This window comes from Macrosteles quadrilineatus, unplaced genomic scaffold (assembly GCF_028750875.1).
Source record: "Macrosteles quadrilineatus isolate MER2022 unplaced genomic scaffold, UCM_ALF_1.0 Scaffold_2__2_contigs__length_208266976, whole genome shotgun sequence".
Classification (NCBI taxonomy): Eukaryota; Metazoa; Arthropoda; class Insecta; order Hemiptera; family Cicadellidae; genus Macrosteles; species Macrosteles quadrilineatus.
In genome coordinates, this window is record NW_026542595.1 from 188891591 (window position 1) to 188917725 (window position 26135).

Consider the following 26135-nt stretch of genomic DNA (forward strand, 5'->3'; position numbering starts at 1 on the left):
AGGCGGTTCCACTCGCGCCATGTCAATGTTTCATTGATGGTCCATCTCGAATTCGATTGAGAACCTTCTTCGCTGGAATGCGAGTGTTGGTTTTGTTTATTTGTCAGATTAAAAGACCGGTTAATAAAATGTACCGTTGATAGGTTTGCGGAATTGCTCGGATTTAATTCACAATTTGAAAATTACCTATATTTAAGTAACTACGGGACTCTTTCTATGTTTTATTAATCTGTTTTAGACGTCAGGAAACTTTTAAACTGCATAAAGTTTAAATAGCTTTAAAATTTTAATATTAGGAGATTCTGGTTCACGTTTCGAACGAAGGTACCGAACATTAAGGTTCGATTCGATAACAAGTTGAACGCTAAACGACAATTATTCCTCCTCATGTATATCGTTGTGAAGAGTCGTCATAGACACATGCCCACAATCAAAGAAAAGAGTGCCATGACTATACAAAACTGTCGACGAACATTTTGAACGAAAAATGTCACAACAATCGGAACGGGAATATGTCAACCGATGCAGTTAGTACGACAGGCCTGATAGTTTTTGTAAAATGTTTAAATGTTATTCATATTGTTCGTGTGTGCCATATTTTTTGTTTTTAAATTCAACGACGCTACTTCAGCCGAGATTTCGTTAATTGACGATGGCATTGTAATGCCGAAACGGCCGTAACACCATTTGAGCTGGATTTACGAAGGTAAATCCTATTTTTAGAAATCTCGTATCTTATAATAGATTTTTCGAATTTTATACCATAAAAAAGTGTATGTTCTGACATTATCTTTAATAACTCCCAATTAAATCTCCGTAAAAAACATCAAATAAGTAAAAACACAGCAGTTAACAATTTTATATGATGAATCACAAGCGATGTTTGTAAACAGTACAGGAAACTAAAAAAGTGAATCTTCATAAATCATTTGACAAATTTATTCTTGCTTATAACTGAACCACTCAAGGAACAAATAAAACAGAACTGTCTTGAGGAATAGACATTCAATTGGAAAAATCCTATTAACAAACCCCATTATTGTACATTGGAAAACAGTAGACCAAACATCCTTATTATCAATGAATAAAAGTTTTGAGAGGCATTCAAGCGACTGTTCCAAAATGAATTATCTGAATAATTAAGAGGAGTAAACAAAATATCAAATAAAATATCTGTTTTGAAATATCAAATTGGATACACTGGTGCTATGTAGTTTTGTACTCACCGTTGTCAACCTTCTTATCTTGATTTCTTCGGAATAATTTGGAAAAGCTAAATTTGTCTGGTGTTTGGTGTTCTTCTTCTTCTTTTGACTCATATTCGATATTCGAATCCCGTACTACAAAATCCTTTGGCAAATCTGGAACCCTCTCCTGTTCAGAGGCTACTATGATTTCTTCAACAGTTTGAAGCACCCTATCGATACCTCGCCCTTGATTGAAGGCAGTGTGGTCGAAATCTTCGAACCCTTCTTTAATCAACCAGGGATCATTTAGACGAACGGCTAGCCAATCCACGTCCTTAAAACAAACAAAGCCAACATCTTTGTAGAAAATACAGAAAGTAAGTTAGGTATTGGTAGAAGTAGACACTCCATTAATGTGTTAAACCTGTAGACTAAATTGAACGTAGCAGTTTATTTATTCCACCACTGACATCTTCAGTGGATATTAAGTAGTGGTTTCTGTATAGTACACAATGTATTAACAAAGGACTAAAAGGACAACTTAATTGTGAACAATGTAATATTTTATGACACATAATCTATCACAGTAACAGAAACTAATGTTATTCATTGTGACCCTTGGTTGGAATATATTATTGATAAAATAATTATGATTACCTTATCCAACCACAGTTGTCATCAGAAACTAATGGAGCAACTTAGGTTTGATATTGGCATCTGTGCGTGCCTCATGGAACTGTCAAATTTGAATAAAAATGTTGTTACAGCAGGTATAGTGTAATGTAATAGGATATCTACTTCAGCAAAAAAAATAAAAAAAATTGCACTATAAGATAGAGTTAAAGTAAGAGTAATCAGTAAAATTCTTCCAAATTATTGTTTATTTATTAAACATAATTAGTCCTCAAGGGTAGAAGTATACATTTTGAGAACTGAAAAAGTTCATACGAAAAGCGGTAACGTGTTTAAGCTCAATCAAAACTAAACAACATGAAACACACCGTAACAGGCTTTTCATTTTTAAATATAGGATAAGAAATTTACTGGCACTTTTCAAAGTCAATGATAAATTGAATTAACGTAAAGATATTCTAGGCCACGGCTCCCAGAAGGGAATTTTCCAAAACAATTTCAATTTCTAATGCTGTTCCTGTCTAATACGTTCATTGGCGGAAACCAGACCTCAATGCGCTCCTTCGAGACGCAGGGTTCCACTATCTTAAAAGCTACAACGGCCAGCCGTCAGGGTGAAGGATTACACATCAATACTTGTACTTGTGCTCTCTGTGAGATATGACATGTTCTATATATACCTTGTGTCCCAAAAGTAATGTTACACTTTTATTTGTTCATAACTACTTTATTCATATGACAGGTCAGGTTTGGTTTGGTTAGGTTAGGTTAATGATAGGTCAATTCAAATTAAACATATAGTACTGGCTAACTTTATTTTATTAGTTACTGGGGTTTCGTACAGTTGTAAATTATGTACATTTAAAACAATTTTAAATACAAACTCTCAGCAGTCAGGGTGGTGAGCGCCAAAATTGACCAGCGCGCGGAGTTGGACATGTGCCGCAAGGTACCCGAAGTGACCACCGCGCGGAGTTGGACAGTCGGTTTTGACAGAATTCTGACCACTGCGCGGAGTTAGGATAAGCCCGAAATTAAAACTCCCTTTCTCACTGCAGCGTTATCTCTTTCGGAAACCCTCCTTAAAAAGATTATTAGTACTTAGATATAAAATACTGCACTGTCTAACACTATGCAGGATTTGTAAACCGAATTTACAGGATTTGTAAACCTTTTAATTACCAGGTTTGAGCAAACCATCTGCAGGTTCGATTAGTAAAATTTTGCATCTTTAGCTTTATTTTTATATCTAAATAATAAATGTGTAATAATTCAGACAATCATATGTCAAATATGTACCAATTTTTTACATTTTGTTTACATTGATGGTCTTTTCGCAAATCGACACGTGTGCTCGGGCAACTTTTGTACTTGATCAATGGTATATTTAAAAAATATTAATTTGGCCTAAATTGAACTCTGTGAAATTCATAAAAGCATTGTTTTGGATAAGTTCTTTAATATAGCCTACATGGGGATATTTGAGATATAGTGCAGTTTTCTTGAGTGGGATGAAATCTACCTTTTGACTACAAACTATAAGCCCTCACAGCTATACCCGCTTTGTTCTACGTAAGGGAAACCCAAATTCCCGTTTCTCCCAGGTCTCTCCCACCTGGTCTTGCCGTCGTGGCTTTCAGGATATCTCGTAGGGACATCAACATTTGTGCTTGACCAATTAGCATAACTAAAGAAGCCCTAATTTTAATTAGGAAACAATATTTGTCTGTGTTATGTCGTTGTTTCTACAGACCTTTTTGCTTTATAAAAAAAGAAATTGGTTGGTTGGTTTTGAAAAGAAACCCACCACGTAAGGTACTTGTTGTTAAGTCATTCATATAACTAAGATGATGCCATTCTTAAAGATATGATCAAACCTCTGGTCGAGCTATGGTATCCAATTTTCCAGAAAGCAGATATATTCGTTTATTTATATTCTGTAGTTTGTACATAAACGGTTTTGTTTTTCCATCGTACACATTTGGATTATCTTTTCCATAATCAAACTCTTGGAACCTTCCTGAAAATGTAGCTTGAATTATAAACAGCCTTACAACTAATTCAAAAGGTGTTTTTACTTCAAGTACAGACTTCTTTGCATGGTCAAAAGTGAAAAGTATTATGCCAGTTGAGTTGGAATTCAAAGTTTTCGATATAGTTCCATAAGAAATCTCCTGATAATTATTTAGAAAATTATTTATTGGATTTAGTTTTTAAAATGTTGAATATTGAAGTAACCTTATAGAATATCTTTTAGGCTACAATTTAAATTCAGTAACCAGTTTCCAAAACCCTTGTTTAAGAGTTTTAAAATTAATTAATATCAGATCAAACTTTTCAGAAACTTATTGTAGTGACATTATGTTTTGGCACATTTCAATGTTATCATTGGAAGAAGTACTCACCTAGATAGTCTCAGAAACCCCGAAATGGAGGGACCCTGTATATTTTCATTTTAGGACCCGAGAGGCCAAAACACAATTAATTAAAATGCATGATTGACAGTAAAACTGCAAAAATGATGAATATTTATAAACATGAGAACCAACACCATTTTGAACAAATATGTGTGAATTTGGGCTACTCCGATGTTTGAAGAAACAAACAGAATATGAAGCTATCACTTCGTATAATTCCTTGTTAAACGTTCTTACCTGCTTTAATAATCTGCAGAAAATGGCGATGGGTCTTCCATGATGTGCCATGAAAAGAGTACTCAATCACATTTTCTGCAGCGAACTATAGCAACAATGCTATGAGTTGAATTTGTTTAGTTATTCCTTAAAATTTAATTTTTAAACTCAAATTGGATTGAGGAGTATATTTTTGTTTACAGGGGAAGAAAAATGTTAATGTATCATGTACCATACAAACGAAATAGATGCTTAAGGCTTGGATAAATCTGTATCAACTAGATAGTTTTTGTGATAATTTGCGTTTTGGCATTATGTTGTTTTCTCTTAAATCTTGAAATAATATACAAATCCAAGAATGAGAGGACGTCGATGAACATTGGTTTTGCTCCGGGTTGGTGCTTCTCCTGTGGGAACAGGTTTCGCATCAGTTAACAGACTGTTTGGCTCATACAATTGACACATTCAGCGATTGGACTTTACTGCATTGTGAGGTATGTTATCTCGTCCCCACAAGTGCTTGAGGAAGATTAACTTGATTAAGAGTACTAGATTTTTGTTTGATAAACAGAATTAATCTAATTTTTTATGAATACGCAACATTTTTACGAAATTCAACTCGGTGTAAACAATATTATCTTATATTTAAAAAATCATAGCATCAAAATCAAATAGATAAATGTTTGACAATTGCTAACGCCTTAAGTGGCTTATTCAATTACGATTGATATTATTATTGTTGATTGATATGAAGAAAAATTAACAAAAAGACATCCAGGCCCATACTGATGGGATTACTACCCTGGGTATTAGTACAGTCAATGGTCTTATTACCTAGTTAATTTTGGTTTAAATTTATCACACATTTACACTATCCATGTAATATACATTTAGTCCAGCATCTATAGGGGGTTGAGTATGCACTGAAAGTGTAACTCTTTTTGACTTTTGATTGTTGTTGGGGGCATCTTGGAGATGACAAAAACCGATGTTGTCGCCCTCCCAGCAGGTGCACAACTTGGGGGGGAGGGGGGGAAGGTGCTCTGAGACGCGTTCTAGAAAATCGCTTATATCTCGTGAACTAGACACGATAGAAACAAGCTCTAAACGGCATTGTATTACCAACTTCATTTGCTTTAAAAAAGTATCCAGGAAAAGCCCAGTATCTATGATATTAGTTGAGTTATTTAACAATTTATTTAAAAATTTGAATAAAAACCCCTAAAAAAACGTTAAATTATCCATTAAAACCCCTTTAAAACAACAAAAAGTACAGTTTTTCATCGTGCATAATATGTTTTACACGGTAAAGTGACTTTATATGGTAATTACATCGAAATATTACAAGGTTATGCAAGGTTTCCGATAAAGCGGCACGGTGACGCGGATGACGCCGCTGCGCGGCAGAAATCAACGTGTAGTACAGACTTGTAAACATTGGGTATGTACCGAAAGTGTAACGCATTTTGACTTTTGATTGTTGTTGGGGGCACCTTGGAGATGACAAAAACCTATGTTGTCGCCATTCCACTAGGTGCACAACTTGGTGGGAGGGGGGGAAGTAGCGTTGAGGCGCGTTCTAGAACATCGCTCATATCTCGTGAACTAGACACGATAGAAACATGTTTTAAACGGCATTGTATAACAAACCGCATCTGCTTTAAACATTGTACAACGAAAAATCCCATATCAATGATAATAATTGAGTTATTTAACATTTTATTTGAAATAACAAATTTAAAGTCAAAATACCGTTTATCTACCTATATAACTCTCATAAAACAATGAATAGTACAGTGTTTGTAGTGCATTCTATGTTCAACACACGAATTACAAAAAATTAAGTGTACTGTCCTTTCCTTAAAATAATATGTACGGAGTTCTCGAGTTTGCGAGAAAATAATTATAAGCTGTTTTTAACACTAGGCTATTTTAAAAATATAAAATTCAAACAAAAATCTAGGTACAACTAACAGTTGCTTCAGTTTGAAATGTATACGGTTTTTATTAAAAGAATATTATAATAGACTTGGAAATGATGTACTTTATACTAAAACGTAACTACCATATAAACTGCACATAAGAAAACAATGGATACTATTTCGGTCATCTTGTTTGAAACGGTCTTAATGATGAGGATTTCTACAATTTTTAAAACATTTTCAGTAGGAGCAGCAGGATGACTTGTTTGAAAAGCAGCTACAAGTTGATCTAGAACAAGTCTTGCATATACATGGCTTTATCAAATTTGTAGGTGCCGGGGGCAGGGTGATAAGAAGGGGGCGCAATTTTCCTGAGCTGTCTTTGAAAAATTCGTACTGGAATAGATCTAAGGGCTCTATTTCTGCTGTCAAGGACTTTTCCCAAAAATATAGTTGGGCACTACACCGTAACAGGTGTAATTTAAAGCTGTCTGGTGTTCAAGGCATTTTACTAATGTCCTTGACGGCAGATGGATTAGTTGTGATTTCTATATAACAGGTGTCATTGCAGGTGCTTCCTTTTCTTCTTAATCCTGCTGCTCCTACTACAAATGTTTTAAAAATTGTAGAAATCCTCATCATTAAGACCGTTTCAAACAAGATGACCGAAATAGTATCCGTTGTTTTCTTATGTGTAGTTTATATGGTAGCTAAGTTTTAAAATGAAGTACAGCATTTCCAAGTCTATTTTAATATTCTTTTAATAAAAACCGTATACATTTCAAAAACTGAAGCATTTTCTTTGGTAGTTGTACCTAGATTTTTGTTTGAATTTTATATTTAAAATAGCCTAGTGTTAAAAACAGCTTATAATTATTTTCTCGCAAACTCGAGAACTCCGTACATATTATTTTAAGGAAAGTACAGTACACTTAATTTTTTGTAATTCGTGTGTTGAACATAGAATGCACTCCTAACACAGTACTATTTATTGTTTTATGAGAGTTATATGGGCAGATAAACGGTATTTTGACTTTAAATTTGTTATTTCAAATAAAATGTTAAATAACTCAATTATTATCATTGATATGGGATTTTTCGTTGTACAATGTTTAAAGCAGATGCGGTTTGTTATACAATGCCGTTTAAAACATGTTTCTATCGTGTCTAGTTCACGAGATATGAGCGATGTTCTAGAACGCGCCTCAACGCTACTTCCCCCCCTCCCACCAAGTTGTGCACCTAGTGGAATGGCGACAACATAGGTTTTTGTCATCTCCAAGGTGCCCCCAACAACAATCAAAAGTCAAAATGCGTTACACTTTCGGTACATACCCAATTTTTACAAGTCTGTACTACACGTTGATTTCTGCCGCGCAGCGGCGTCATCCGCGTCACCGTGCCGCTTTATCGGAAACCTTGCATAACCTTGTAATATTTCGATGTAATTACCATATAAAGTCACTTTACCGTGTAAAACATATTATGCACGATGAAAAACTGTACTTTTTGTTGTTTTAAAGGGGTTTTAATGGATAATTTAACGTTTTTTTTAGGTGTTTTTATTAAAATTTTTAAATAAATTGTTAAATAACTCAACTAATATAATAGATACTGGACTTTTCCTGGATACTTTTTTAAAGCAAATGAAGTTGGTAATACAATGCCGTTTAGAGCTTGTTTCTATCGTGTCTAGTTCACGAGATATAAGCGATTTTCTAGAACGCGTCTCAGAGCACCTTCCCCCCCTCCTCCCCAAGTTGTGCACCTGCTGGGAGGGCGACAACATCGGTTTTTGTCATCTCCAAGATGCCCCAAACAACAATCAAAAGTCAAAAAGAGTTACACTTTCAGTGCATACTCAACCCCCTATAGATGCTGGACTAATTTTACTATAAGTAATATTTATATACAATACTCGCATGCTTAAAATTTGTCTCTTTTACATCTTATCTTACTAATATTATAAATGTGAAAGTTTGTGTGTTTGTGTTTGTTTGTTTGTGTGTTTGAAGTTCAATCACGCATAAACCACTGTACGGATTGGGCTGAAATTTGGCATGATGATAGCTTACATTCCCGATTAACATATAGGCATATTGTTATCTCAAAAATCCTTTCGGGCTCCGCCCCAGTGGCTCTGTAATTCCCCATGTTAACCTAATGAGTATTCATATTTAAAGGGAATTAAAGAATTTAGTCAGCTGTTTCAACTAAAAAAAGTTTGGTTCTATGATATGGAAAAGCATTGAAAAGTTATAAGATTTACCAACAGGGTGCAGCGCTATATTTTCTTTGCATTTATGATAACAGCTAATTTGAACTAAGCAGCAACAAAAAACTGATTCGCAATGAGAACTGTCAATACTGTAAATTTAAAAAAGCAAATTTTATCAAACTGTGTCCTCCCTTATTGCAAACGCAAAGCTTGAGTATAACTGCAATAAGCATTTTATACTTGTATTCCAACCCCGTACGAAGGACGGGTACTCTGCTAGTTATACATAAACTTATCCACAGTTTCACTCAAATTAAGCTTCATCGTGGGGAATATTTTATGACTCACACTTTTCATTACCAAATACCAAATACCAATGTTATAAAACTACTTACTCGATCAAACTTGCTGGAGCTTACAACTGTATGTACTACTTCTACTGCAGAGTTTTCATCGGTTTCACTTTTCACACGTTTTACAACTATCTCCTCTTCCTTTCGTGTTCCAGTCAATACCCTGCATAGACCACCGTAAAGTTTCTCTGAGCCGCAAATATTATGCTTGAGCTTTGCGATCCAAGGGTGTTTTCCATGTTTGGAAACACCAATCATCGGTAAAGTTTTCTAAACAATTCAAATTAGATTATTACATGGAATATGTTGTCAATTCAATAGTGAAAAGTGTATGGTTTTTAATAGCCTCATACCAGGCCAGCTCTCTTGGGATTTCAATAACCCAAAAACTATCCAAACGTGTTCAAAAATACTCTTGGAGCGATTTTGTTGAATTGGAAGTAGCTTAAAACCATGAAGCATTTAGAAGAGAAAAACTGTTATACACCTTTTAAAATTAAGTAAGATTTTCATGGTTCTTCTTTGTCCTAGATTGGCTTTTATGAACCACGGCCGGCTAAAGAAACTAATTTAGCTCTAAAACTACATCAAACATCTGAATTACTCAACACTCAATCTTCATTCGTATTCAGTTTCAAAAAAGGTCACACAATATGTGCGCTCGCCAAATAAACAATATTTCAAAGAACATTTTCTACAAATTTCCACCAGTTGATTAACTTACCGTGGCGAAGTTAGCAATGGTCCATTTGAGCGTCGATGAGAGCGCCGTCAAATGCTTGGGCACCGCGACGGGAGCCAGGAAAGTTACAGTGTCAACGAGTACCAGGTTTTCGGGGAGCAAGGATCCCATAACCAGAAACATTGTGGTTCCCATAGAGTGGCCGATGTAGTGCACTTTGGATTTGCCAGTGGTGTGAGTGATGTACTGTATAACTGCTGGGAGGTCAAACTTGCCCATTTCGTGAAAACTGCACACATTTAACATTTAAGAGATGCCATGGGATTACATAGAACATTTTATAAAACTGTGTTTTAAGGCATTATTGGGGAATACTCCCACATTTTTCTCAAATAGTTTTTTTCCAATCGTGAAACATTGTTGTGTAATATTCTCCTATACAACATAGTTTTAGTAGAAACAATTAGCTTCTTAAGAGGTAAAGTTCCGACAGTTTTGAAGCTACAGTTTGAACTGTAAGCTAACTCTGTTGAAAGAATTCTATTTGAGGTTGAACAAGGCTGCATTTTGGGGGCTCGATTTTATTTAAATAACACGATTTCCACAACACTACATTATCAGTACATTGTCCAAACTTTAGGGTCAAGTTCTTTCTGTCTGTTTTAATACATACCGGTTTTGCAAAAAGCGGTTTTTCCCGTAAATATAACTTACAAAATGTTCTTTCAAGATTTTAGTTACACACTTATAAGTTTGTATGATATAAGAAGATATGGGGTTAAGTTTAAAACTTACTGTTAGGTAAATAAAACTATCCAAATTAAGAAAAATGGTTTTCAAATGTCAAGACAATACTTACTGCTAATTTATGTAAGTATTATTGAAAATCAAATGTATTTTACTGGTTACACATTTAACGATATCTAGCTAGAGATCCGAATTTCTGCTTCCAAAATGTAATCTCGTTAAATTGCCTTACCTGAAATTCCAATATTTAGCGCTGTTTGTATCAAAACGCTGATGTTTTTGGGAGAACTGAGTTCCTCTCGCGTTTCCCACCCAAACATCGTGACCATTGTTGAACAGGTGATACACTAGAAAAATTTTGTGAAATAAGAAATATAATTTAAATCACACAAAACCGTCAATCCTGATACCATAAAACTATCGCGTCGTGTTTTAATTATAGAACCAAGTACTATGAATTAAGTACTTCATACAACTTGTAAATATCTTTACCTACGACCGTTTTTTAAAGTAGCCATTTCAGTTCAGTTCTTAGAATTGAAAAGTTTCACTTAACAGCTGTTTATTTTCATATCAGCATAGTTTCATTTCATATCAGCATAGCTTTTCTCATATCAACACGGGTAACGGACCAATGAGGTTCAAGGCTTGAGAGAAAAGAAGTACAATTGTAATACTTCGAACGTCAACTAATCAGCTGATCAGCTGATCAGTTGACAATTTTAATTCTTGATCCGGCTTGTTCCTGTTGATACTCGCGTATTCTTAACCTAAGTTGGTGGAAGTTAAATGAAAGTTGATTTTAAAATATCAGTTAGTGAAAGTGATGTTGACGAGATAGAAATGAGAGCACAAACTGTTTGTGCTAATCTTTTGCCACCAAAATTAAAACAAAGGTACCATATGCAATTACATACCAGCAATTCATTAAATGGACGAAACAAAATAAGGTTAAATTGATAAATGAAAATGTTCTTCTGGTTTATTTTGAAAACCTCTTAACCACTTTTTCACCCAACTCGTTGTGGACCACATATTCGATGCTGAGATCTAACTGTAAATTAACTGTTTCACTATATTATTCAGTTGTCCAAAAAGATATGCAATATTTCCCTATATGTACCTGATATTATTTATGGTAAGAATGCTGCTAGCAGAACCTATTCACTGAAAAAGTAACGTATTATTTAACAAAGTTTTACAAACACGTAATTACATGAAATCAGCTGATTATACAATAAGTCGTTGCATCACTTTCAGTGACAATGACAATAAACGAAAACATAACCTCCCTAGGAAGTTATGAGTAGTGATTGTTAGTAATCAAAAACCAGATTTTTAATAATTAAAAAACGGTCGTAGGTAAAGTAGTGTACGCAACTCGCGTTAATAGTCTTTACGACACTCGTGGAAGTTTTTAAGGCACTCGCCAAGGCTCGTGCCTTAAATTTTCTACTCGTGTCGTAAAGACTCACTTAACGCAATTGTTGCGTAAACTACTATTAGATACTCTTTGTTAATTGAAATTGTCAAAATTATGTCACGTTTGACAAACACTGTTAAATATAGGACTCTTCATACTTGGCCTTCCAATGTTGGTTACTTGTTCGCGTTGGTTTTATTTGTGTTAAGCAGATGATATTCAGAAGAAATTTACTGCAAGCCAGGTTGCAAATGTGAAATGGCATCAGCAGTGTTTAATCTGAGGCCAATGCCAAACCAACGCCAAAACAGTTGGCTCTCAGTAAAAATAGAGACTGTAAACGTAAATAATATTAAATATTTAGTTAGTTTGTTTTAAGTTTTGAATTAGGATCTCACCTTTAAAAGATATAGATCATTATTAGTATTGTTAAAAATAAACGATAGCAAAAAAAATAATAAATGCAACCTTACACAGCGTTTTAAGGCTCCGCCTCAGCTAGTGTGGCTTACCTCAGTAATTCATTTATACATTTTTTCGAAAGTAAATTTTTTATTTACATGTCACGTTTCTCAATCAGTAATAGAGTTAAACAATGCTAAAAGTAGTTTATCGTGACGTATTTATACGTATATATATTTGACTCTAGTGGCCTACCTAAGCTTCTTTGGTTCGCCAGGAAGGCAGCCCCACAAGAAAGATGGCCGTGCTGTAAGTAAACCGGGTATTTGGACGAATCCTTTTTTGGAATACGGAATACTGTCAAAACGTAGCCGTCAGCTGTAGTCACTCTATGCGGTTCCAAGTTATACTTCCAGCGATTCACCATAGATACCTGTGAGGAAATTATATTATGTACGTACAGCATTCCGAGTAGGCCTATGCTATGATGTCATAATTTTTGTGACCGTCATTTAAACTTTTTTTTTCTGAAGCGTTAAATTATTTCGTTCACAATCAACTAGTTTTGTGATTGAGCATAATTAGTTTTTGATTGTTGAATAATATTTAAATTGTTTTTGGTTGTTGACAGCTTATAAGATAGTGTTTGAAGCATTATGATTAAACTTTTTTTCTCTCAATCCTTAAACCACATTGGTCTGTTAACCACACTAGTGCTGTAAAGTAACTAAACAATGCGGTAAAGTGATATTTTTTAGTGTTAAAATTTAAAGAAAAAGGGTAGTTTAGGAAACTAAGGGAGGAACCCCGTAAAATACTTAAACTAACCCTTAATTAAACTAAAAGGGGTCAAACTAAACAGAGCGATTTTGAAGTTTGAATAATACAGGAATCAAGACTAATCCAAGTAAATAAACCTATCAGTTAGAACATGAACATAGATATATATTGTAATACGGATAATTTATAGGCTAATGTTTGTAAATAATTGAAAACTAAGCGGTATAAACTAGTAAAATACGCAAACACGTATTTTAAATATTTGTTTGTTTAAAATCACAGAAGGATGACCTCAATTGTATGTAAATATTGGTTTTGATTTAGGTTAGAATGTTTTAATAGTTTACGATTTATATAACTAATAAAATTTAAGTGTCGAGGGAAATATTTCATTTTATATCTCTGTATAAAGAAACAGATTATAAAACCAAAACATAGGGTGTAAATATTTAATTATATTATTTCAATTTTATTTGTGATTTTGCTATTCCCAATTATTATTATATCACTGTGTAACAATTCTCTTTATTTTATGTACTTATTAATGGTGTGCACATTTAGTTAGTTTTATTAAATCATAATTATTATACTGGCACTGGTGTTCACTTATTCCACGATCCTAGAGGTCCTCCATCAAGCGAGTTAATAACTTTAAATATTGTGTTGTAAGTAGCGTTTCCATAATGTACTGATAAAATTTTGAGGTTAGCGAACCGAAAAATTTACCATATGTTTTTTTCTGTTCCCTATTTGAAGTTACTTGAAAAGGTGATTTTGCTGACGATATAGAGAACTAAAAAGGCCGCTTTTCGGACAGTATAATGAAATAATTTTATTTCAGTATCCATTACTTGGGAATAGAACTAGACATTTATTTCATCCCCAGTTGAAGCTATAGCTAGCTTTTCATAAAATAAAAATAGTGGAATTGCACTGTTTGTTAATAATTGATTTTTGAAGTGACATATACCAATTTATAACCAAGCTAAATTGAAATGTCTTTTTGTAAAATATAGAATCTCTTATGCCGAACCAACTGTCCATTATAGTATATAAAATAGGTTAAGTGTGTAAACACAATTTCGGCTGTAGCTTGCAATGTGTGAGGCTCACATAGCTGTGTTCTGTTTGAATATAGACATAAACTTTTTAATACTAGTTGATCCACATCGTGTAACTCCTTACTTCAAATCCTAAAGGTTATGATCACATGTACAGTACATACCACATCATCTAGCTTGCTCTCTTTCCCGTTAGGCATTGAAAACTCAGATCTTGCGGCTAAACAGTTGCGTAACATAACTGACAAAACTATTAATTGCCAGAACACCTTATGCTGTATTATAGTCATTACTCACAACGAAAATTAAACACTCTATAAATGATTAAACTAAGAAAATATGTTAAATGTTATGGATGAAAATTAGACTAGTGCAAACGGTTTCTGGCTAAAGCATGGTTAGAAACCAACAATTAGATGAGCAATTTACACAACAGTTGGTATGGCATCCCAGGTTATGTCCAATTATCACATGTTCAGTTTATTCAAAGCATTGCGATATTACGAATCGGATTTTCCTTAATCGGACGAAACTTTTTGAGATAGTTTTTAATCAAGTGAAATGTTTTAACTTAATCAATTAACAAATTTACGATTTTTAGTATTTTTTTCGGACATTCGTTTTAAGTTGCTTTTTACAGTTTTCTAACTCGTCCTCTTCGTCTCCAAACCGGGAAACGGAGAGAGTGTCGTTCTATTCTTAGCCGTGGGGGTTATAAACTGTCAAAACCGTCAGATAGGCCCGAGTGTCTACAAGTACATTTACAATTAATTACAAGCGTTTTTAACATTCTTTATATTCGGACATAGTTTAAATCTTGTACCTCACACCATTGTTAAGTTAAAAATCACTGATAGACATAGGGATGATTAACACTTTAATTCTATGTTTATATAGAATACAATTTGCTTTAATGTAAGAAACACTACTAAAAAACCAAGTAAAACCCAGGATTATTTGTATATTGAAAAATTTAATATTCCTTGATGATAACATCAACATTGTGAAAGTTTTTAAGTAAGGGTGAACAATTGTTAAATTCCTTTAGGATTTTCATCGAGCTTAGATGAACTTTTACTCCAAGAAAACCATTTTTTTGTTGTTTTCTTCTGGATGGTTCCAGGCTCCGAATCCTCGGTGGGAGGAACCTTCCTTTTTACTACATTCTCCGGTAAGCCACTCGGTTCCACACCAGCCTCTGAGGAGTGAATGATTCGCAACACGGTAATGAACACTCGCTGAACATCCTCTCCGAGATGGAACGAATCATGGGTGAACTCTTGGAAACCTTCCTCTATCAACCATGAATCTTGCAAACGATCATGGAGCCATCTGACATCCTGGCAACAGAAACGTGATACATACAAATATAAATAGATATACTTGTAGATTTAGATACATCAGATGTAATGTAGATGTAAATACAGAAGATGTGTGTCCAGATAAAGGTCAACAATTGTGTAGGGGTAGATATAGACGGAGATGTAGATGGAACTACAGGTTTAAAATATACTAGTGGCTTGTAGGGACAATAGCCCCTATATATATATATGTTCTAGTAATTATTTTGTACAAATTATTAGTCTCATAGGTAACCCTACCTTGATTATCGTTTAACATTTTTGTATATTATAATATGTATATTAGTTATTTCATACTTGCATAATGCATTTTGATGTCGATTTCCTCACCATTTAAAAGTTATTTGCAAAAACGTCAAGTAACCTCCAAATTTCTAGTGGTAAAAAAGTCGAAGATTACTTTTTAACTTTGTATAATTAAATCTTCAGTTCTGCTTTATCGATTTTGTTAAGTTGTACAAAATGTAAATATATTTAGATGTATATGTACACGTAGATGTAAACTTTGATATTGATGAAGAAGTGGGATGGCATTTAGATTAAAATAGAGATGCAAATGGGTTTGGATGGATGTATATTGATAGATTGAGATTCAGTTATAAACATAGATGTAAATGTAAGTCAAGATGTAGATTTACATTTCACAAAACATTTAGATATGAACGTAGATGTAAATAGAAATGTCGATGTAGATTTAAAATCGGATGAAGAGACCGGTTACTGTGTATATTACTTCTGTATATTTAAGAACTTAAGAAGAATATATATAAGTACCTAAGAGTATAATAAGTATATGAAAATTTTAGTTATAATGTAGTTTTAGTTACAGGTGCATATGTGTAAATGGAGATGTATATATATATATAATATATATAAATATAAATACAAATTTAGATCTATATTCATCTGAATTAACATGTAGATCTAGATTGGTTGATTTAGATTTCGCAATGTTATTTTATATATGGTACACATATCGTTTTGGTTGAGTTGAAAGAAACTAAAAATTTAACTCGTGGAATCCTAAGTGTTAGATACATTTTAAATAAACATTTGAATTTCGAAAATTTTTATTATATAGTCTGATTTGAAATATAGCTGGAGTTGTTCATCATTAATTCTGAAGTTATTTGTACAGTTAGTTATTATTTAACATGCATCTTTAAGCAAAACGAGCATTAATAAATAGTCCCAAATCTTAACCTGTAGCGGATAAAAGTTAGGTTTAATCAAATTCCCAACTACGTGTAGACATACGATTCTCTTAGTTTGTTATGATAAAATAAACAGTTTAAGCAATCCAACACACTTTCTCCCATTAGCACATTATCTACCCTATCATGGGTAAGTGGTGGGAGTACTATGATTTCTTACGGGGAAATAACTAAAGTTGCAACATTTTTCGGACCTTAATGTTTACAGCAACACATACAAGAGAAATCCAGACGTAGATGCGTACAGTACAACACACCAATTCTGAACCACGTGTTGGGGGATTCAGGGGGCTCAAAACGGGTACTGTCACAGCCACCTCTAATACACTACTGCATATCCACCCAAAACGGAAACTCGAAAATCTTGACCAAAATAATACTTTCGCCATATCCTATGTATGCATAGTGGAAAAAGTAAAATTAATGTGTAAATCAGTACAGATGCTGAAGGTGGTTCAGTATAATACAGTTGTTTCTTTGTTTCAATACTAGCGATAATTTTAATGTTGGGCTGTGTACTTCTTGGAAATGTACATGTAGTCAACATTTGAATTGATCACTAATTTGTTACTGCTAAGCGCTTATTCTGTACTAGGTAAATGCTACATTATTTATTTAAATATAACCTAGAACGTCGTTTCCTATTACAGTAATAGATCACCTCGGTTAGAGCTACGGTGTCTTTGCCTCCTGACATAAGGTAAATTCGTTTTTTTATATTCTTTATAGGATAAATATCAGGCGTAGTTCGTCCATCGTACTCTTTCGGATTGTCTTTTTCATAATCAAATTTTTGGAATCTTCCTGAAATTAACAATAAAATATAATATACCATACAATATATTTACAACTATAGTGAAATTTAAGTACTGTTATGTTAAAACATTGTATCTTGGATTTGGATACAAAACATAAACAGTTATAGAGAAAACATAACTAACTTGCAATGCCAATGTTTTATATTAATATTAATTTAGTTGAGAATAATATTATATTGTAAGGGTAAGCCCCAATAGCATGCCAATCTTTTATTGGCAAAATTGGATGTGCTACCATTGACTATATATACCTACAATGGTGCTACTCACAGAGAGACCTACACCCTCAAATTCTATTTTCTATCCTAGTTATATTGAAATTAAATTCTATCATAATACATACTTTAAATACTCGATTTTAGAATTAAAATTAACTCCGGCTATCCAAGAGTTATTGAAAATGACATACAGAGACAAACAGACAACTTCCCAGGTTCCACTCTGGTTTAGAGAGGAAATGTTTGTCTTATTCCTAGTACAGTACAAATACCTTGGAGCTTGTAAAGGTTACTTAACGCACCTTATACACACCGTGTATACTTAAAGAGGTGTATAACCGGGTGTGTTAACATTTAAATTGAGTTAAAGGCCATCACACACCGAGTACGTGTGTCGGCAAACGGACGTCCGCACGCCGACGAAATTACTATGACTACCCGGTTGTTAAGGTTAGCACACGGGATGTTAAATAGATTACATACTCTCAACCCTCAGACTATTTTTCCTCATCTCAGACTTTTAGTTTTACAACTATTAGAGAAAAGGTACGTCAGGGAACAGATGTATGCGCTTAATTGCTCACCGAGAGTTTTCGTCGCATGGATGGACCGACTTTTCTTCGTAAAAAACTCAAAAGCAAAATACCTAAACTAAATCAGTACCTGAATTATTTTGTATTCATTATCATTATCAATTGAGATGGGGACGCCCCCGTTTTTAGCCTAAGTACGAATGTGGAATGGAGTGTGATGCCTTGTGTAGCCCTTTTACTGACTGGAGCCAGCTGTTTCATTAGTCAGGACCACTTATTAAAAGCCCAATGATGAAGGACAGCTTGGCCCAGTTTCGAACCATCAAAAGCTAAACACTTTTCTCAGAATCGAACTGGCGACCTTATACCCTATACCTTAGCTCACCTTACCTTATTACCCTACCTTAGCTAGGCGAGCACTGTAACTACTGAGCTACGCAGCTATAGATAGACATCACAATATTACAGTACGTTACCTGCCTCGATGACCTGAAGGAAATGCTGATGAGTTTTCCACGATGTCCCGTCAAAAAAGTACTCAATGGCCTCTTCTGCATTGGCCTGCAACAAAAGTTTTCATTTTGGTAATAGGAAACAATTTTTTATGTATTAACAATATATGGACGGATGGTGTGTTTTTCAAGCTTTAAAATTACTTAAGACTTGATATGGTTTTCACTATTCAAGTTTTTGCTATTGTAGCTTAAGAAGTCATTTATCATGTTGCTATTAAAATATGGGTATTTTTTTAGTTACAAAAAGTCTTAAGTAAAATGTAAAATAATAATACCACATTTGTCATAAGAGTAAATTTTATTTTTTAATAATTATTTAGCTAGACGAATGTTCTTTGGCCCTAGCTTCGTTTTTGTAACAGTATAACGTTACATATACTGTAAATGTAATTAATTTAATGAACATATCCCCGGCAAATATGCAAGTGCTTCAGTGAACTCCCTAAGCCACTAATGCACGTTTTCTACGTCTACACATCCGTCAATTGACAACAATAATCGATAGAAACTCTCTTTTTAGATAAAACTAATCACAGAAAGTGATTCATATTGGCGGAGCGTCAATTTTCTTCATCAGGTTTTTGCATACTGTAACAAGACAATCCCGGGAAGTATTATACATCGATTGACGAGACTGAATAGGGATGGGTAGGCCTATCGAAAATATAGTAGATAAAGAATAGTAAGAACACGACGTTGATATCAGATTTTAAACCGGCCTGCTTGGCGGCGGCAAAAGTCTTGCAACTTGTCTATAGTTAGTTATATGTGTTATACATATATTAACAAATGATATCCTCTTTCAATGCTCTTTCATCAAAATTGGATCAAAATTACTCGAGTTATCGTATTCACGGACACACAAACACATCGCCATTTTTATGCATAGTATCTTTGGCCTCTGGGGCATGAAAATGAAGAAGTTAAGAGGCTTTGTGTCTTGCCATTCCACCCGCGCTAATGCCTTTTTATATTTAGGGAAATTTACTAAAAACAAATTTTAAATATACCAATGCACCCGCCGCAACATTGCTGACTCAGCTGATAGGCTTTCGTAAAGATTTATTTCCTATTCAAATACATTTAAGATGTGTATTTATTAGTAAAATATTAATAGCTTAGTATAAATTAATACATTTTCCAGATTTTATCATGATATATCCATAAACTATCAAAGTAAAACAGTTTGCTTACCCTAGATAAGTGACATAGGAATATTATTTAAACTACGAGTTTCTTTTTAATTTTAACTGTAACTATTAAGCTCAATACAATGCTATAATATACTAAATTATACGATTTTAAAGCTCTACAATTTAAAACTGCGACATCTTATCTTTTGAGGATCAATTTTTACATCCAAACACTCATGCCTGCAGTCCAATCATGTTGATTCACGAACTCGTTCAAATAAACATAGGTTTTCACGTGTAAACCGAATTTCATCGAAATTTTAGGAATTTTTGCTGGAGAATCATCCTAACTTAACACTCACATCAATATAGAAAGTAAATAAGGGTTAATATAGGGACATCAAAACGACAAAGTAAATCAGTCCCGAGTCCAAGTCTTACCATGGTAATAGTTTATTCCCTGTATGATAAGCTATTTAATAAAACAACTAGTTGCCGATTAATTATTTTGCTAGAAACGATGCTTAGAACTGCATAGCATCACGATGACTAAAACTTTACTTACTTTTAAGCATGGTTGCTATTACCAGCGCACTTACGGAGTTAAATCCAAAACAATTTAACTTTGAAGACGTTGACGGAAGATACTAAAACTGTTAAACTACGAGAAACTTAAAATCAAACCACAAATCAATAATGCTCCAAATAAAAATTTGAGAAAAATAATATACAATATAAACCTTTACAAACCAGCATTCGAGGTCTTTGACACAAAGTACACATTTAACACTATTCACGTCAATACAGTGCACAAGTTAAAAATGGTGTTTTATTAACGTGTTATACTTACATGGTCGAATTTACTTGGGTAACATACTTTGTCCACTGTAATAGGTCCTTCCCTTAAGATTCTAATAGGTCCCGCTACACTTTCAATTGTTTCATTATTTTCCTCAATTTCGCCACTTTCACGTGTGTTTTTTAAAGTTTCATCTTCTTTTAAGACGACTTGTGCCACAAGAACCTCATTTTGAGAATCACAAAAGATTTTTTTGCACATCCTTCCAACAAAGTTGTTAGCTTCGCACGTTTTGTACACAAATCTGCCAAGCCACTTTTGTTGTTTATGCCTCTGCATTCCGATGTTTCGAAGATTTTTCTACAAATAAAAAGTCTATCTCATAAAGTGTTTATCGTTTGTTGATATTGAGCGATTGAAAATAGAAACCGAATTACTAACTGGTGCGAACTAAGTGTCGACATTGACAAATAAGCTGAAATTCTCATTGGTCAAGTTAAATAAGCTGCTTAGAAAATACAATAAATAACCTAAATGGAATTCTAAAAAAGTAAAAATAATGTGAATATAGCATATTTAATTATTGTTGTGTTTTATTTTCTCACTGGTAACTCATTATTTATTTCGGAACGACTTGCACTGAGGGTAGCACAAGGAAAATAAGGTTCATTCATAGGCTTCAATGTTGGTAGTTTTCATTATCTACAATAGTGTAAAATACAGCACAGCAAGTTCAGCAGTAACGTTTATTCCGAACGAACAGATACATAGAATCTAGCTCTATATTACAACACGCTGAGTTACTAGTGGTTCATAATATTGGATAAAGACATAGATAAAAGAGTTTACAGGATTATTTTCATTCATGCTATGAAACTTATAAATAGCTTATTCCCTATGGGAAATTCGTTAAAAGAAAATGAAAACAGTTAAACCCCAATTTACGTAGGTAAGTTAATCACAGATTCTTCATTGCACCTTTTAGTTTGATAAGGTACAATTGGTTAAATTCTATCTTCCGTGTTGCATAATAAATATCGTATCTTTATCGGAAAAAGAAAGTAGAGTATAGACATTTATGATTGTGATTTTTCCATTTCAACACTATAAGTAGTCCAGTGGTCGAAAGCTCGACCAAAAATATGCAATCTACTAATATACAGACTTCTCTACTTAACCCCAAGCTGTAAATAAAACATGTGATTGGAATTTTCTCCATTTATTTTAATTTTCTGTTTTTATTTCGTTGTTATTTGGTCTTCAGCATGGCAACCCATATCGTCTATAAAAAAATAATTTTTGTGTTTATTTTTGAGCCTATATTAATGTACAAAGAGTATGCGTAAATTTCCCCTTCGATGCACACGAGCTGAGAAAAAAGGTTTTCAAGAAACATGCTTGCCTATTAATATTTAAATATAGGATTTCATTTCGAAAACTTTATCCAAAATGTAAAAAAAGATACAAAATCATTAGTCACTATGCTTACCACTGTAAAGTAGGCAAGTCGCCTTTTGATTTTCGAAGCAAACGCGGCCATATGTTTTGGCACGGCAACTGGAGCCATCAGGGTGACGGTGTCGATGTGATTGAGTTCTTCAGGAAGAAGTGAGGCCATGACCAGAAACATTGTAGTGCCCATAGAGTGCCCAATATAGTGGATTTTGGACTTCCCGGTTCTCGCCCTGATGAATTGTAGGACTGCCGGGACGTCTTTTATTCCCATCTCGTGGAAACTGAAAAATGGAAAATATATTATCTGAAGAGTGAACATGTTGATCAGAATATGTTTAAGGGGTCAATCGGAGTCGTCCAGGCATGAAGTCGTCCATACAAAGTCATTTTTGAATAGTCTCATAAGGAATTTTCCTATGCATTGTTGGCAACTCGTAGAGTGCAAGATTTCTTCAAGTCGAAATACTTAAAATCATTCACCATCTAGCTCAATATGACTATTTTGGCTCTATTGGAATCCATTATCACAAGCAAAAATAACTGTCTATGGATTTAAAATGTCCCTGAAACGCCACAAATAAGTAGCCTTATGTTTCAGGAAACATATTTTAACTGGTTCTGAAAGGCCTTTTTTGGCACTAAACATCATTATATATTTTTAAGGGTCAGACGGGGATAACAGCTCCTCAAAATACTGACGTAATACATATCTTTTGTTGCTGACTAGGCCTATCATACCAAAAACACGAGAAAGTGAACAAAATATTTGTCACATTAATCACCAGTACATAAGGATTGAAATTGATTACGCAAAATGGTACATGTACTACTGTACCTGAAATCCCAGAACTCTTTGGTATTAGTAAGATGTTTTCTGTGGTGTTGGCTGAATTGGGTGCCCCTGGCGTTCCCAATCCAAACATCATACCCTTCCACATATAGGGAATAAGCTGGAGCAAAAAACAAACAGTTTGTGAGGGAACTGTTACTAACACACTACTGTTATCTGTTTGGTTAGGCATATAACAGTTGTTATTCACCTGTTCTGATTACTGTTTCAATTAAAAGTACTGTATTACTACAATTCCTAAAAGCTCTTCTTATTTTTATTTGTCTACATTTTTTTAGAAATATTTCACCGCACCATAACACATTATTTCGATATTGGCTGAGCCGTTGACTCACCAAGTTCAAATAGATTGCAATGTAATAAGGAATTGACAACACCACCCTCAGTGTGTGAAATTCCCATTTAATTCTTTACAACTTCAAAATGGGGTTGAAATGTTTAGATCTACATAGTAAAAGGTGGTGCAGCTCTTATGTCTTGATCTTATGTTTATATTAATCGTTAATTGTTGTTTTTATTAATAATTAATTGTTTATATCATATGTCTGTAACGCTCCGTATCTCTGATTCCGGTGGAAGACCGAGCTGGTCTAGTGGTAGAGCTCGTGCCTTCGGAACCCGAAATCCTGGGTTCAAATCCCACAAATCAGCGAAAGATCTTATCTATTCTAATGCTGCAACCTTCTATGACTAGCCTTAAGTAAAGTGTAGAACCTGCTACGACGTGAAGGTGGGACAAAATAATAGGAAACACATCCACACGATTTCCAGTGTAGCCTACATTCACAAACTTTGGCCTATAAGCGTGAGTGTTGCTGTACAACTGTTCAATATTTCCTTTCGAAGTGGCCCAGGCAATTGATAAAATACCCATAGTCAGCAACGGATCTTTGACATGAAGCTTTTAAAGTGTGATTAGATTATGAAACCGTTGTTAGATTAGAGCATTACCCTCTGTTTTAGCGAATTTCCCATATAGGGAATAAGCTATTACCGTAGTACTCATGGTAAGACCTGGACCCGAGACCGATTTTTTTTTCGTTTTGAGGTCCTTAGAGGCCAAAAACACCATCCGTTCAAATTCATATATATATATATGTATGTGTCCGTTAGCGCGATAACTCGAGCAAAATGATCCGATTTTGATGAAATTTGGTACAAATGTGTAAATCTACGTTTATTCGAACGAGTTCACGAACCAGCATGATCGGACCATGGGAACGGGGGTTTATGGGGGCTTTTATTTGGTAAAAATGGGTTTTCCCATTTTTGACCCAAAAAACATAAAATTTTTCAATTTCTTTCTAAACTATTTTGTAGAGCTTAAAAAAAACAAATAATTTAGTATATTGAAGCGTTAGAATGCGCCTAATAGTTACGGAGAAAATTCCAAAAAATTTTAAATTTAAAATTTCCATGTTATTCTTATGGAGAATAAGTAAACTGTTGTAGTTTGCTTGTTTATTAACATATTTTGCCCAAATTTGGAAAATGTTTTTATTACTTACCAACTATTAACATTTTACATAAATAACACTTTTACCCTCCCTGTTGCAGCAAACCTAAGTATGTTTTAAACTGATTCTATTTAAATAGGGAATAAATGTTATATTTTTAAGGAGACATTTGAGTGTAAATCCATTCAGGGAAATGGAAATTCGCTTAGTCTGCAGGTTTGCTGCGGCGGGGGTATTTAAGTAAACCTGTCTTTCTTATTTGACGTTTGCATAACGTCATTTTCGGACTGTTGGATGCTACAAAGCATTTTGTTTAGGATGAAAATCAACATACCCAGGCTTCGTTTGTTGGCGAGAAAGACCCCTCCGCAAGATACCAATCCGTGCTGCAAGAACACCGGCGACTTTTTGGGGTCTTCAAATAGACTTGGGATACGGAATAACGTCAGCGAATACCCATCAGAGGTAGTCACTACGTGATTCTCTATTGGGTAACCCCATTTTGTGACCAGAGTTAACTGAAAACACAATTTCATCATTAGATTGAAGCAGGACTAAAATACAGCGTAATTAAACCTGAATAGAAAGGGATGAAACAGAATGAAGTGATTTTAGATGTCTTGTGTAGAGTTATTACTGGCTAGAGTAGTTAAAAACACTAACATTTTAATTGTGAAAGTTTACGTGTTAGAAAATATAAACTGAATCTAAATTTTGTTTTGTTTAGGTGTCATCCCGAGTGGAAAAAACTAGTGGTAAAAGTTAAAATGTTACTATGTTCATTACTTTCTTTACGGATAGCAATTCAACAAAACCAAATTACTAGAAAAGTGAGCAAAGTAACTTTGAGAATGAGCTGTTTGGCTAACTAATTATTGTGAACTAATGTCTCTTTCTTTGACAACTGTAGACAAATTATTTTACAGTAATCTACCACTTAGTTGGTGGATCCATTCATCAACTAAGTTCTTTTTATTATAAGCCATACTGCAAATTAATTAAACAAGGTACTGGAGAGTTTACTTCTAAGACGTTTACGTATAGTCACTTTTTACACAAAACCAAATCTGAACGAAACTCTAGCAATATTTTTACTAATGAAATATTATCAGCAACACATATTACACTAACCGCAAACCTTAAATATAAGTTAGTACGATTACTTACTATGTTATGTAAATTATTTGCTCTTCCATCTGGCCGTGAAAACTCAGATCTTGCGCCTAAGGTTTCAAGTACACAAATTGTCACAAACACTAAGCTTAACCTCCAAAGTAAACTAAGAATATTTACCACCATTACATACAGCTCAATCTGATAACCCTTGCAAATTTAACAACATAAACTAGCACACCAACCTAATCGTTTACTAATCTGTCACAACGTATAGTAACACACTGAATTTACACCCATTTAAGTACTCAATTTAGTCTCTCCTGTGCACACAAATTTGAACATAAAAATGCAGAAATTTAATGCTGAAGCTGAAAGTACAGACTTAATAATTCGATCTTTCACAACAGACTGACGTAATTGAGTGGGATTCTACGTCCATATGTTTATGATTAATTGGATAGGTGTTACCTGTCGTAGTTTAGTAATCGTTGTTGCCGAGGTACAGTCTCTGCCACGAAGCGTCTACATTCATAAAACTAGTTACAACGTGTACGCGTGTCACTGACTGACTGACTGACTCAACCAAGTATACATCTAAAGTTTGTGTCTTCTAAAGAACCACTGT

At 34.0% G+C, this 26135-nt stretch overlaps 2 protein-coding genes across 4 annotated transcripts; both read right to left on the reverse strand.

Annotated features, from left to right (window-relative positions):
- Positions 1–996: 996 nt before the first annotated feature.
- LOC128987852 (gastric triacylglycerol lipase-like) lies at positions 997–14384 on the reverse strand. 2 transcript variants are annotated; one of them, XM_054408904.1, is made up of 8 exons: positions 14206–14384; positions 12456–12633; positions 10608–10722; positions 9671–9917; positions 8989–9216; positions 4475–4559; positions 3698–3840; positions 997–1521 (listed from the first exon to the last, which is right to left on the reverse strand). In XM_054408904.1, the coding sequence occupies exons 1-8, from the start codon at positions 14329–14331 to the stop codon at positions 1207–1209; spliced, it is 1437 nt and encodes a 478-aa protein (XP_054264879.1). In that variant the 5' UTR covers positions 14332–14384; the 3' UTR covers positions 997–1206. The 2 variants fall into 2 exon arrangements, with proteins under 2 accessions (XP_054264879.1, XP_054264880.1); XM_054408905.1 differs by lacking the exons at positions 3698–3840; positions 4475–4559.
- Positions 14385–15029: 645 nt separating this feature from the next.
- Positions 15030–25852, reverse strand: LOC128987234 (lipase 3-like). 2 transcript variants are annotated; one of them, XM_054407984.1, is made up of 8 exons: positions 25562–25852; positions 24729–24912; positions 22923–23037; positions 22122–22368; positions 20684–20992; positions 18662–18746; positions 17278–17420; positions 15030–15381 (listed from the first exon to the last, which is right to left on the reverse strand). In XM_054407984.1, exons 1-8 carry the CDS (start codon positions 25691–25693, stop codon positions 15076–15078), a joined length of 1521 nt encoding a protein of 506 aa, XP_054263959.1. In that variant the 5' UTR covers positions 25694–25852; the 3' UTR covers positions 15030–15075. The 2 variants fall into 2 exon arrangements, with proteins under 2 accessions (XP_054263959.1, XP_054263960.1); XM_054407985.1 differs by lacking the exon at positions 20684–20992.
- Positions 25853–26135: the final 283 nt, after the last annotated feature.

Bases quoted from the DNA above. Each gene is read 5' to 3' on its own strand.
- LOC128987852 (XM_054408904.1), bottom strand. From the start codon at position 14,331: ATGACTATAATACAGCATAAGGTGTTCTGGCAATTAATAGTTTTGTCA. The intron at 12,634-14,205 runs GTATGTACTGTA...ATTTCCTCACAG, and splicing joins AGAGCAAGCTAGATGATGTG to GTATCTATGGTGAATCGCTG. The intron at 1,522-3,697 runs GTTTGATCATAT...GTTTGTTTTAAG, and splicing joins ATACCATAGCTCGACCAGAG to GACGTGGATTGGCTAGCCGT.
- LOC128987234 (XM_054407984.1), bottom strand. From the start codon at position 25,693: ATGGTGGTAAATATTCTTAGTTTACTTTGGAGGTTAAGCTTAGTGTTT. The intron at 20,993-22,121 runs GTAAGCATAGTG...TTTTATTTGTAG, and splicing joins GACTTGCCTACTTTACAGTG to AAAAATCTTCGAAACATCGG. The intron at 18,747-20,683 runs GTAAGTATAACA...CTTTTGTTGCAG, and splicing joins ACCCAAGTAAATTCGACCAT to GCCAATGCAGAAGAGGCCAT.